The 12,534-nt window shown below is 47.8% G+C and overlaps 1 protein-coding gene across 4 annotated transcripts in view; it reads right to left on the minus strand.

Annotated features, from left to right (window-relative positions):
• Positions 1 to 295: 295 nt before the first annotated feature.
• slc8a4a (solute carrier family 8 member 4a) overlaps positions 296 to 12,534 on the minus strand; it is a 45,818-nt gene continuing 33,579 nt past the window's right edge. For all 4 annotated transcript variants that reach the window (XM_048997787.1, XM_048997788.1, XM_048997790.1 and 1 more), the window contains 5 exons: positions 7,421 to 7,527; positions 5,905 to 6,026; positions 5,283 to 5,382; positions 3,797 to 4,069; positions 296 to 3,244 (listed from right to left, as the gene is read on the minus strand). In XM_048997787.1, the coding sequence (XP_048853744.1) occupies positions 2,865 to 3,244; positions 3,797 to 4,069; positions 5,283 to 5,382; positions 5,905 to 6,026; positions 7,421 to 7,527 (982 nt within the window). In that variant the 3' untranslated portion in view covers positions 296 to 2,864. The remainder of the gene's footprint in view (positions 3,245 to 3,796; positions 4,070 to 5,282; positions 5,383 to 5,904; positions 6,027 to 7,420; positions 7,528 to 12,534) is intronic.

Consider the following 12,534-nt stretch of genomic DNA (forward strand, 5'->3'; position numbering starts at 1 on the left):
CTGGACCTTATTCCAGAAGGCTCAGGATATCCTGGATAGGATTGGGATCAACTGAGCCAGGAACAAATCCTCACACCTGGAGGTGTGAGGCCATACCTCTACCCACTGCACCACTGTGTGGCGCTAACCAGACCAGATTCCTGAAACCACGTGACTGTTGGGTCAATTTGAGGTTAAGTAATGTAACATTGGGCAAATACAGGGAAATTCATAATAATAATCCAAATACACAAATAATCTGGGAAATATGATACAGAGGTAGATGGAAGCTGCAACACAGTGATGTAACTATAGATTTAAATGATACAAATGTTTACTTGTAATTTTTGTGAAGTTTTATCTTTTTTTTTTACTCAAACAAACACTGTCACACCACATATTGAATGGAGATGTACAACACGTACAAAGTTTTTCAAAAAGAACAGAGAGAAGCAGAGCCATAGACTGCCGTGGACGGTCTGCGTCCGGCTTGCGACGCCAGTCAGCTGTCCCGGGTCATAGTGTTCTCCTCGTCACCGTGGTTACGGACGTTTAACGACGAAGCTTTCTCTGAGAAGAGAAGCAAGGACTGTTCTTTTTTATATTTGACGGTGGTTTACTGGAATACATAGACATGCTTGTCTTACGACTAAACAACAGTCCCCGGAGCAGAGGTGCGTCAAGCTCGCATCCTGCAGGGAAGCACACCGTCATCTGGTCAAACTTTTACGGACCATTAGCAGCACCACAAAATGACATCTGTCACTTGAAGCCCTGCAGGGGGCGCTGGTTTGACTCTGTACCCCAGCTTCCCAAGGTCACTCTGCAGATTTAGCGAAGACCAGGACGAGATCAGTGAGGAATGTAACTCCAAATCTAAATTTTCCACTGCTTGAAACCCTGTCAGTTGTAAATCGTAACACTATATAGGCAAAAGAGTGTGGACACCAGCATGTCGAGTATGTCACTCTGAATTCAAGGGTATTAATATGAAGTTGGCTAACCCTTAGTTTCTATATTGACCTATACTATACCAGGAATGTACTGTACTACACTGGCTTTCCATTAGATGCTGGAACATTGCTGGTGGGATTTGCTGCCATTCAGGTTGGGTATTGATGTTGGGTGATCAGGTCCCTCTCTGTGAGCTTGTGTGGCTCCAACGTCACAGCTGAACTCGCTCCCAGATGTTTCTCCTTCACAGTCACTTCACTTGCCGTTGACCAGGGCAGCTCTAGCAGGACAGACATTTGGAGACTTGCAGGAAAGGTGTCCAATAGTGTCCAATGAAGGTGTGGGGCTGACTACCCTCTTCTGTATGAGCCCCCCACCCCATTCTGAATACCATTGTTTGAAGCTGCAGATTGCATGACTGCGTGCTTCATTATACACCTGTATGTCAGCAATGGGTGTGGCCTATGTAGTCAATTCCCGTAATTCCTACGACGGTCCACATTCTCTTGGCCATATAGTGTATTAACAGCCCCTGTTATACTTTTCAGTTGTGACAGCATGTGTCTCACATTTCAATCAGCAATGGTTGCCTGGGATACAGACCGTGGGATATTCGATTACTGAACCCAGATCAGGTTTGGAGGTACTAGTCAATGACCAGCCTTCTACAGCTGCACAGTTGCAATTGGTTCATGCACTCTGTAATATTGCAACAATAATATGGCGTTGGCTTCCTTCCCATATTTCCAAGTATTTTTAAATAAAACCAGAGGTATTTCACTTCCCCCCCCGAACATACAGTAAGCTTCCCTTTGATAGAATACATAATTTTAACAAATATTAGTGATAAGTGGTATTAATAGTCAATATTATCAGTCCGTCTTAATTCGATCCTGCGTAAGGATCTCAAGTTCAGGCTGTAAATCAGCCGGTACCTTGCAGATCCCCTGTCAATCCTGCCTCCAAGGGAATTTTTCCTGACCGCAATGGTGGCACAGACCTGAGGCTGCCTTTACGGGTCTGGTTCCGCTCGAAGGCTTCGCACATGACCACCGTCTCCCCATTGGCCAGTCCTGCGGCGCAGTTTGTTCATAAATCATCGCTTTCATAAAATTCCACAACGACGAGACGATCGCACGACACGGCTAAAAGAAAGGCTAATGCTAAATGTAACGTGTCAGGACACGGGTGCATTTCTGCTGGTCACGAGAACCGCAAACGTCATCGAATCTGTGCATGTTGCCGTTCCGGCGACTCCCATGCTTCCCGTCATCGCCCCAAAGGAAAAAAAAACCTTGTGGAGTGAGGGTCGCATGTCTCTTGGGTTGTGTTGTGATTTAGCGTTGGCGTCACTCAAGGTGAACACAAGTCTGGTGGAAGCTATTCGGTCCGTGACGTCTATTTGAACGAGGACGCCAGGTTGGGTCGTTGGTTGCATGTTGGCCGGATGCAAAGTAATAACTAAACCTGACATTGAAATTATAGGTTGTGTGTAGGACAAGCAAAAGAGAAAAAAGTAGGTGGAAGAAGAAAAGGAAGAAAAGTTGGGTAGAACGAGGAATAAACCCTTGCAGGGTTAGGGTTGGGGAACACTGAAAGGTTTCCCCCAGCATCAGGGAGGGAGTTTCCCATAAGTCGAGTGAGCTTATTGTGCAGCTTGGAGGTGAGAACACCGCAGCCAGAAGGAGGCGCTAATTAACACGCAGGAAGAAGCAGCATTAAAACATCGCTAAGAGATACAAAAGTGCGATGGGACACATCTGTGCAGGCGGGAGTTCTGAATTCGGTTGGTCCAGAGAGATTTGATGGGCTGGATTGGGTCCGAGGGGTTGGAGGGGGGGGGTGACACGCTGGTTTATCTTGACACGTCATCAAGGTTAGAAGAGCAGCGACGGGGGAAGGGAGTGATAGGTGGGGTGGGTTTTGGTGCCTTAGAAGCCGGGAACGTGGCAGTAGGCCTCGAGGGAGGCCAGCAGGATGTAGAAGAACCAGAGGGAGACGAAGAGCAGCGACGTGAGCAGCTTGGAAGTCCGCGGCCCCCCCAGCTCACCCCCGGCCACGGAGGCACGGCGGCGGTACAGCAGCATCAGCACGGTGACCAGCGCCAGGATGGTGAAGAGCGTGACGGAGAAGGCCAGCGAGCCGGGCTCCACGCGGAACTGCTCGCCGCGACTCTGCCAGTAGACGGCGGCGATGGTCCAGGCCACGCCGATGCCCAGGAAGACGTTCACTGCGTTGCTGCCCGTCACGTTGCCAATGGACGCGTCCGCATACTGGTCCTGAATGGCCGCCACCTTGCTGGCAAATGTGTCTGAGTGGGGGGGGTGAGAAGAAATTTAAGAAATAAAACTTTCCTTGCACTTCACCAAACCCCCCACAAGCTAAAAACAGCCACAAACTCTCTCCGGCTGTTCTCAGGCATTTGCTGTAATCAATAAATCTGTATCTCTAAGCGCACAAGCTTTTCCTCTCATCTGCGACAGGAAACACTCGCAAATTAGCATCATTTAGTTGCATAACGGGAACCTTCTTCCAAAGTCATCTGCAAATCCTACATCCGCGTTCGTGTTTTGAAGGTTTTCCCATCGCGCTGAGGCATTTCAGTCCGAGCGCTACGCTCGAACCGTAGGCTTCCAGACCCAACTGGACGTGAACCTACAACCTTCCAGCAAGAGACCGCGGTTTTTTTTTGCGACATATTTTATTTAGCCCGTGTAAGGAAATGTACAATTGAGAAAACTGGGTCAGGCAATACCGGGAGTGACTGGGGTTAAGGGAACAGTGAAATCGCTCTGCCAGCCATGGGATTTGAACCAATGACCTTCCAATGACAGGCACAGTGTCCAACAAAAAGTGCACTAACCTGGCACAGAGGTACCAAGAGCCACGAACACCACTGCGGTGACGGAGTCCTTGAGACCCACCGTGCAGCCGAAATGCGAGGCCAGGTCGCCGGTGACGGCGGTCAGGACACCGATGAGCGAAATGGAAACCACAAAGCAGGCCCAGCCATTCCAGTACTCAGTCGGTGGCACGAAGGCGAACAGAACCTTCCAGAACACCGTCAGGAAGTGCATGATGTAGTCGAAGCAGGACGGGAGGCGCTCCTCGCCGCTCTCTTCCTCGTCGCTGTCGCCTGGGAGACCGGGAGGAAGAGATTTCGACGTGCCGCTGCAGTAGCCGGATCGGGAAGGAAACGATGTCTGTATTCGACTCTCTAGAACCCGGCACAAAGAAACCGGGCCGGGGCTGGAAGTTATCATATATTTAACGTAACATTTGCTTAAATGACACTTTTCTCCAAAGTCATTTACGATTTTTATAGCCAAGTATACACCTGCTTTGTTTTATTGCCGCCAAGAAGGTACCTCCTACAGAGGTACAACAGCTGGACCTCCAAGACATGACCATCCAATTGTAAGTCCCGTCTTTTAACTGAAGCCCCATTCAAAAATGAGAACTTGTACTGTCATGGAATGTTCCAGATACAGACTAATCTCCCAAAAGGTGACCAGCTCAAGACTCAGGAGAGGCCCAGCTGTGGTAACCTTAGGTGGGGCACTTAACCCAAACACCCAGTGGTATTCCTGGACAGAACCATGAGTTGACCTGGATGTGGAGCAATTTTGTGGCTGGTGTAGGTACTACAGATAACAGGAAGGTGCCCCATGACACAGGACGTGGCATTGAGCTGTTTGTCATAGCTTGGGCCCCTTTGGTTAGACAGCAGCAGTAGTTTGTGTCCCGATTAGCTTACCAGAAGTGGGCTCTCTTAACACCGTAACCAGGTTCCCTGTGCCTCATCAATACCATGAGCGTCTGGCTACATATTTCATTCACTATCATTTAGTTATAGGCTTGACAGACTGCTTTGTTCCTGCGTTTGACAGCTGCAGGCCTGGCGAAGGGCAACCCAATATTGTTCGAAGTAATTAATGCCTCATTTGCATATTCCCGTTCAAACACTTACTTCAGCAAAGAATTAAAAGAGCTGAGATAGACGGAAAGGAGGCAGACTCTGCGCCTTGAAAGGACTGAAGCGCTTTTCCTTTGTGACTCTGAACTTCGCTAAAGTGATTCTGCACTTTGAGCGAATCTGCAAAAGTTTTAAAGATGCATAGTTTTCAAACACCCAGTTCCGCAATGGGACATTCGTAACCATGCGTTCAAAAAAAATTACTCAACCACTGCTCCACCTGCTGGCCAATAAAAAATATTGCGTATGCGAACATGACTGTGGGGGGGGGGTTATCATCTTTATCTGGTGCCACTGACAAGCAGGAAATGGACGAGAATTAATGTACAGGGGCTGGTGGGGGGGTGGGGGGGGGCACATGAGGCCGACTCACCAGCGCTGACAGTGACGGCGCTAACAAATTGTTCTCGCCAGCTGCTGCTTCCAACCACCAGGGCCAGGTTGGTCTTCTTAATCAGCTTGTCTACTGTGTTCTGCAGACACACACAGACACACAGACACACACACAGACACACAAAACAGACAAGTCAAACTCAGCAACAGTGTTGTAATTTATCTATACATCCGTCCATCCATCCATCCATCCATCCATCTAACCATCCATCTATCTGTCCATACATGTTCTAACCTCAGGGTTGGTGGACCGTCACCTATGCATTCTTAGCATGCTCCTAAGCATGCACGCTCGCATTTTTTAAATATAAATGGTGTTAGTGGTCAGATGTGATTTCCCCTCTCAGAGCGGCATTTACGCGGCCAAACTCCGAACTGCTAGCAGCCCCAGGGTGTCCGTGGGGGTTTTGGGGGGATTTCTGAGCGGTCGCTCAGGCCGGTTCAGCCGCACGTCGCCAATCACGGCATTACACAAGCTCATACATGCCGAGCAGAGAGGACCATGAGAAAGATATCACAGCATGCCACAGAAAAGCTCATTTCTGGCATGCAACCCGCGAAATGACGCTCCCTGGGGGGGGGTCGGCGTAGCAGTTTGTTACCTTAAACTCGTAGGACTCCTCGATCACCACCTCCAGCCTGGTGTGCTCCCCCAGGCAGGGACAGCCCATCTTAGCCACCTCCTCCTCGGCCCCCAGCATCGGCTTGTTGTCATTAGTGTCTCCTGGGAAATGGGGGCGGAGACAGAGACACGGGTAAAGTGCCCATGCATGGCGTGTGTCTCGCTGGTGCCCACTCAAAGGCTCATGGGAAATCCTATGAATGTTTATCGAAATACGCTGAGAGGTTCGAAGTGGGCGGGGCTTCAAGACTCACGACGGTTTAACAACAACTGCGAAACCCAAAAATAAAAATCATTATAATGGTTGACTTGACACAGACCCTACCACTCAAACATCATTCTGTAACAGGTGTTTTTATCCAAAGCAACATACATTTTTAAGAAATCAGGGTGTCCCTAGGGAAATTGGGGGTTTCGGGCCTTAATCAATGACTCAACAGCATTGAACCAACAACCTTCCGATCAGAGGCACAGAACTTTAACCCAGAGTGCATTACAGGAAGAAAGATGGGGCTTGAAAAACATCTACACATTGTCATTCTAGAAAGTTTAGGCTGCCTCCCATTGGTTACTCTTAGTAGCTCCCATTGGATAAAAGCAGTGATTGACAGCACACACTAATCCCACCCAATGGTTTCAAAGCCCTGTTCATCACATGACACAGCACTGGGAGATATACTCATGTGATTTATTGCAATTCAGGAGGACGTGCACAACATCACAAAGGAGCCACATTCCATGTGTCCATAGCTGAGGTGGGATTTGAACCTACAAGCCTGGACATTTCAGGCAGTGAGGGTACACTGCATCCCACCAACAGAGCAGCCATGCTGCTCTACTAGAGCCCCATTTAATAAAACCTTATAATAGATCCAAAATTGAATGACACAAGGAAGTATATTAAATTAGAGCCGCATCACCAGTAAGCTAAATAATTAATGCAAAATGTGTTAAAAGTGCCCTGAAGACAATGCAGTAATAGATACCCCTGCAGTTCAGACCAATCGCTCTCTGTCTTAATGAAATTCTCCTCGGGTAACAAACGATTCAAATTTATAATTTTTTTTTTCTAAATATGCTTGTAGTTTTTAATAGTTTTTTTTCCTAAACTCTCAATGTCATATCCCTACTTTTTTTTCACCTGTCCCTTTGAGAATTGCGAAATTATTTTCGCCAACTTGCATGGTGTGAAGCGGCAAAGGTGCATGCTGGGAAAGTTCAGTGGAAAACTTTGTTTACAGTCAGGAATATTCAGTGGATGGGGGCCGTGTTTCTGTTTCTGTGGTAACAGGCGCTCACAAAGGGGCGATGCTAGGATTTTATGAGGCGGGAGGGACATAAGAGGGGTCATAATTCATACAGCCAATTATATGTTTTGAATCGGTGAGTGACATGAAAGGGGGCATTCTGGGCCAATCAGCTGCCAGCTGGGACATGTGGCCACGCCCCTGTGTACACGCCTGTACTCACGCAAACCCGGTGTGTCCCCAGCTCACCATGCCTCTGCCCGATCTCCAGCAGCACCGGCTCCCCCAACACGATGGTGAACGTCTTGTTCTTCTCGTACTCTTCGTCATCGATGATTCGTATCTCGATCACCTTCCTGTGGACGGAGCACAAAGTAAGATTCCCCATGCAGTTAGACACTCAGACATCCAACCACCGCTCAGCCAGCTCTACCCCCATCCTCCCCAGTGACAGTCAGGGACACAGGAAGCTGCCTATGACACTGCCTACAGACAGGGGGCGCCAGCAGCGTAGTTTGCTTAGGGGGGTCACATGTGCTTCATCCGGTACCACACAGAACTGGCACCAAACCTAGAGCAAAGGAGGTCTTCTGCCATCACGGGCAGTCACCACCCTTATCAAGTGCGGGAAATTCACCAACCATTCAGGCAAGACCTCAGCATCTCAAAGAGACCTAAGAACCGTTAATGAAGCACTAGTTTACTCTCTCCAGAACAACAAGCCTTCTGTAAACAGCGATGAACCGTCTTTATCTCCCTTAATACTTATCTCAGTGTCCTAGAAAAGGAAGTCAGTCCAGCCTACTGACTCCTCTGAATTATCTGATAAAAAGTCCATAGAAGATCTACAGTAGAACTGTATGCAAAAGAGCTAGATAGATAGATAGATAGATAGATAGATAGATAGATAGATAGATAGATAGATAGATAGATAGATAGATAGGTAAAACCTGAAAAAAAATTACAATCTGAAGGAAATTGCACATCTGTGTTTAGACACTAAAAAGACATTTAGACATTTATGGAGTAATAGTAAATATTATATTGAATAATAGGCATCAGTAAATAGTAACAGTGCAAAGAACGTCAGAGAAAGCATAGCACAGAATTCTGTAGTAACTGCTCAGAATGAAATATTATTTCAAAGTGGGCCGTACAGTGAATGGTCTGCACTTCAGTGGTTCTGGTCCATTCAGATGGCTGATCGGGGCCAAATGTCCCGCTGAACTTTACGGCAGATTCATTTATAGGAATATTTTTGCTAACAAAAACTCAGTTGAGGCATGTCTCAGTTTGAGGTTGGGACTGATACCGGTTCTTCATGCAGAAGCGAAAGTGCAAAGATTTGCACCCCCCCCCCCCCCCCAAAGGGTCTGAATAGAAGCTTTCCACTGGAAAAGCTGTTCCTGTTGCAGCGGGCGTATGCGATACGAGCCGGCGCTTCTCTGTCGGCCCGACGCGCGTCTTTGTGACGGCCGACCCCCGACAGCGAGCCGCATGACTCAACAAAGACGGCGGAGAGGAACTTCAGGGAAGCAGAGGGAGACGGAGGCCAGCAGCCGAGCGGTGGGCTGGTACACAGGGAGATTCGCTCCCGAAGAGCGCGTCTGCATTCAGGAGTGCGCGGCTTGGTGTTTTTTTCCCAAATTCAGACGGAGCTAAATTTATAAAAGACCAAAGTCATGGATGTCTAATAAGGTGTATTTTTATAGGGCAGCACGATGGCTCAGGCCAAAGACGGGCACGCCCTGAGAGGGCCTGGCGCTCCATCCTGCGGGGTACCGTAGGGGCAGGCTCCAAGCGGCCCTGGGCGGGACATGCAGCTGAAAGATGGACGCATGGAGACTACGGCCTCGCAGTGATTTAGATCATAAAAAACAGACACGCCTACTATTTATACCAATTATTTTCACTCACCACCTCCATAAAGTAGCAATAATTTCATTTTCAACAGACTGCCATGCTGCACTAGTTCTAACTAAAAAAAAACAGGCACGCTCAGTGCAAGATTAAATAAGAGTGACCACACTGAGCGGGATATGAAAACTCACAGCATGGTGGAGAAGAAAAGCGTATACGGCACACAATAACTGACTTTGAGTAAGAACAAATTCTTCCTGGTATGACAGAACAGCATAGCCTATTTTATTTATTTATGCTTCTTTATTTGGGGTGGGATTGGATTTCTGCAGTTAGAGACTTGTAAGATCATACAGGAGCCAACGGTTATGCTCACAACAGTCTGCTGTTCTGAACAAGGGCATAACTTTGGGTTGAGCATTGAAGGGTTAAGGTCTCTACCCATTTATTAGCTGGTTTTCAGTATTGGGGGGTTACAGCTGCCCCATCCCCTCTATAATGTATGGCCATGATTAAGGATATACTGAGCATGCTCACTACAGTTTGCTCTTATGAGGTCATAAATGAGATACTGAGCATGCTCACTACAGTCTGCTCTTATGAGGTCATAAATTAGATACTGAGCATGCTCACTACAGTCTGCTATTGTGAGGTCATAAATTAGATACTGAGCATGCTCACTACAGTCTGCTCTTCTGAGGTCATAAATTAAATACTGAGCATGCTCACTACAGTCTGCTATTGTGAGGTCATAAATTAGATACTGAGCATGCTCACTACAGTCTGCTCTTCTGAGGTCATAAATTAGATACTGAGCGTGCTCACTACAGTCTGCTATTGTGAGGTCATTAATTAGATACTGAGCATGCTCACTACAGTCTGCTATTGTGAGGTCATTAATTAGATACTGAGCATGCTCACTACAGTCTGCTATTGTGAGGTCATAAATTAGATACTGAGCATGCTCACAACAGTCTGCTATTGTGAGGTCATAGAGGAACTACCAAGCATAGACACTACATGTTACACAGCCCATTCCCACACACACAAACACGTATCTGTCTATTAGACTGGCAGCTGTGGGGAGACACTAAAATAGAGAGCGTTTGTGTGTGTGCTTAACCAAAGCCAATATAGAAGGATCCAAATTAGTCACAGACATCAGCGACTTGCTACATCATCAAGCTGGTACAGGATGGTGTCTGTATGCACACAGGCAGATCTGCTTATCCAGCCAGGCATATTAGACACCAGAAGCACGTTCTGACCGTCAGGGGTGGAGTGAGTGAAGGCGAAAGGAAAAATGGTTTTCCTTCTATTTTTAGTAAAATTGGAAAATGAGGTGAAAAATCACAGATGTTTGGTGTGGTGATAATAAGAATGTATGAATTATGAATAGAAGTGGTGAGAGCATGTGGGGGGGGGGGGGGGGGGGAACTGAGAATGTGCTGTTTCCTCACGCTTTAGTTTGTAGTTTGGGTCTATAACCATGGCTGGGTGAACCTGAAGGAATGCCTCATTTCACAGACAGGGAGACGCAAACACACACACACACACACACACACACACACACACAGAGGTTCTCCTTCATCTCAGCTGCCTTTGATGCTTCCGTGACAGCGATCCAGGGACTCCACCAAACGGAACACTGAGCTGCACGGCACACACGCATCCAGAAGGGTGATGGGTTCGAATCCCGGGGGAGGTTGAATATGGATCTGAACCTGCACCATTCCGGTTAAGACAACCCGATGTATGTGTGGGCGAGGGCAGCTATCGCTATGCATTAGTGTCCCCTTCAGAGAAGCGATGTTCTTCTGATACGTGAAAAACACACAGATGAGGGAACAGAGGAAAAGAGCCGCATTAAATATCGGCCGTGGGAAAGTGGTGATGAATCTTTAACACGGAGTGGGTTGTAAAGGGATTTCATCTGGCAAACAGACCCGTCCAATAGCACCACTGTCCCTCCAAATCCCAAACCTAATACGTCATATATGCAGGCATGGGGGGGGGGGGTGGTGGGGGTTGTCCCAGGACGCGTCACGGCCAAATGCACAAGGCAATTTCTGAAAGAGGGCACCACGACAGTTCAAGCAGGGAGAGCAATTGCTAAAAGCATAAAATGAAAAATATATCGAAGTTTCTAATCATTGCAATATGAAAAGAAATAAAGGTATGAATAATTAAAAATGTCACTGGATGAGCAAGCATTTGTGGGGCCCCGAGTTTAATACCACTCGGCCCCTGAGAGAATGACGGGGCCCCTGTGTATGTGTGCGTGCGTGTGCACACATGCCGGGGCGGCTGCCGATATACAATACACAGAAGTATAGGGTTGGCATGGTAACAGGTCCATATAAAAGTCAAGGCCCGAAGGCGATAGGTTATGAAGGGAGAGAAGGGCTGGGGTGAGGCAGCGTGAGGTACGAGAGGAAGGTGTCATCGGAGAGGAAATGACACGTAAATAAGGCGTGTCACACAGGCTCACAAATCCCGCCCACAGACACACGGTGGTTTGGTTACGCTCCCACGGACACGGGCGTACAGTAACGGCAACGGCACAACTGCGTGCTTTCCTCCGTAATTGCTTCATTACACTTAGCGTAAAATCGAACATAGAGATCAAATTAGCATGAATTCAATTACGCTTTTAATCAGCAGAAGATCGCTGGGAGATCCGGTCCAGTTCTTTCCAGAAGGAGATGTTTAATCATGGATTCTGCGGTGAGTAAACTGAGCCCAAGGATTCGCGCTTAAGTCTTGTTGCCGATCAGGGGATCGGAGTCGCCATGCTAATGTCTTTGTCGTACAGGACGAGCGGCGTGAGTTATCTGCGACGTTGGAGCAATTGGTTTGAGAGACCGAATGCGCCCACGCGCACTGACTCCAGGTCAGTTTACACCTGATAGTTTGGAGTTTGGATTTGCACGTCGTCTCTCTCCATCGCTATTAATGGTGCAGAAAGGTGCCTCAGTCCAGCCTTGTGATAAAATGACATTACTCACCTTAAAAATAACATCAGTAGCAGAAAGGCACCCAAAAATAGCAAAGAACAGTGACTCACTCTTACCTCCCCCAACCCACATACTTTTGAGCTGATAGGACAGAGCACACATTGAGGGCGGGGCCATATCCCCCTACATCCGACTACTATTGCACAGTTACCTCCAGAAGATGATTTTTAAAGCATGACACAGCGCAGTAGGAAAGATCATCCAGGAATCAAGTCAAGCCTAGCAGAATCTTCAAAGGCACAACAGAAATCCCCACGCTGGGACTCGGAACCTGTTGGCTTACCTTAAAACGCTACACTGTATCACACATACCGCAGGGCCACTATGCCACCTGCAGGCCACATCAGTTCAGTGAAGCCTAAAGCATCACAGATAGGAAGCTGTCATAAGCTGAGAGTCGGAATGGCGGAGTCTTTCCAGAGGATGTGGAGCTCTGGGTCAGCGGGAGCTTCTCTCAGCCCAAGGAAGGGACTCGAGAGCGGAAAA

Source organism: Brienomyrus brachyistius, unplaced genomic scaffold (assembly GCF_023856365.1).
Source record: "Brienomyrus brachyistius isolate T26 unplaced genomic scaffold, BBRACH_0.4 scaffold35, whole genome shotgun sequence".
NCBI lineage: Eukaryota > Metazoa > Chordata > Actinopteri > Osteoglossiformes > Mormyridae > Brienomyrus > Brienomyrus brachyistius.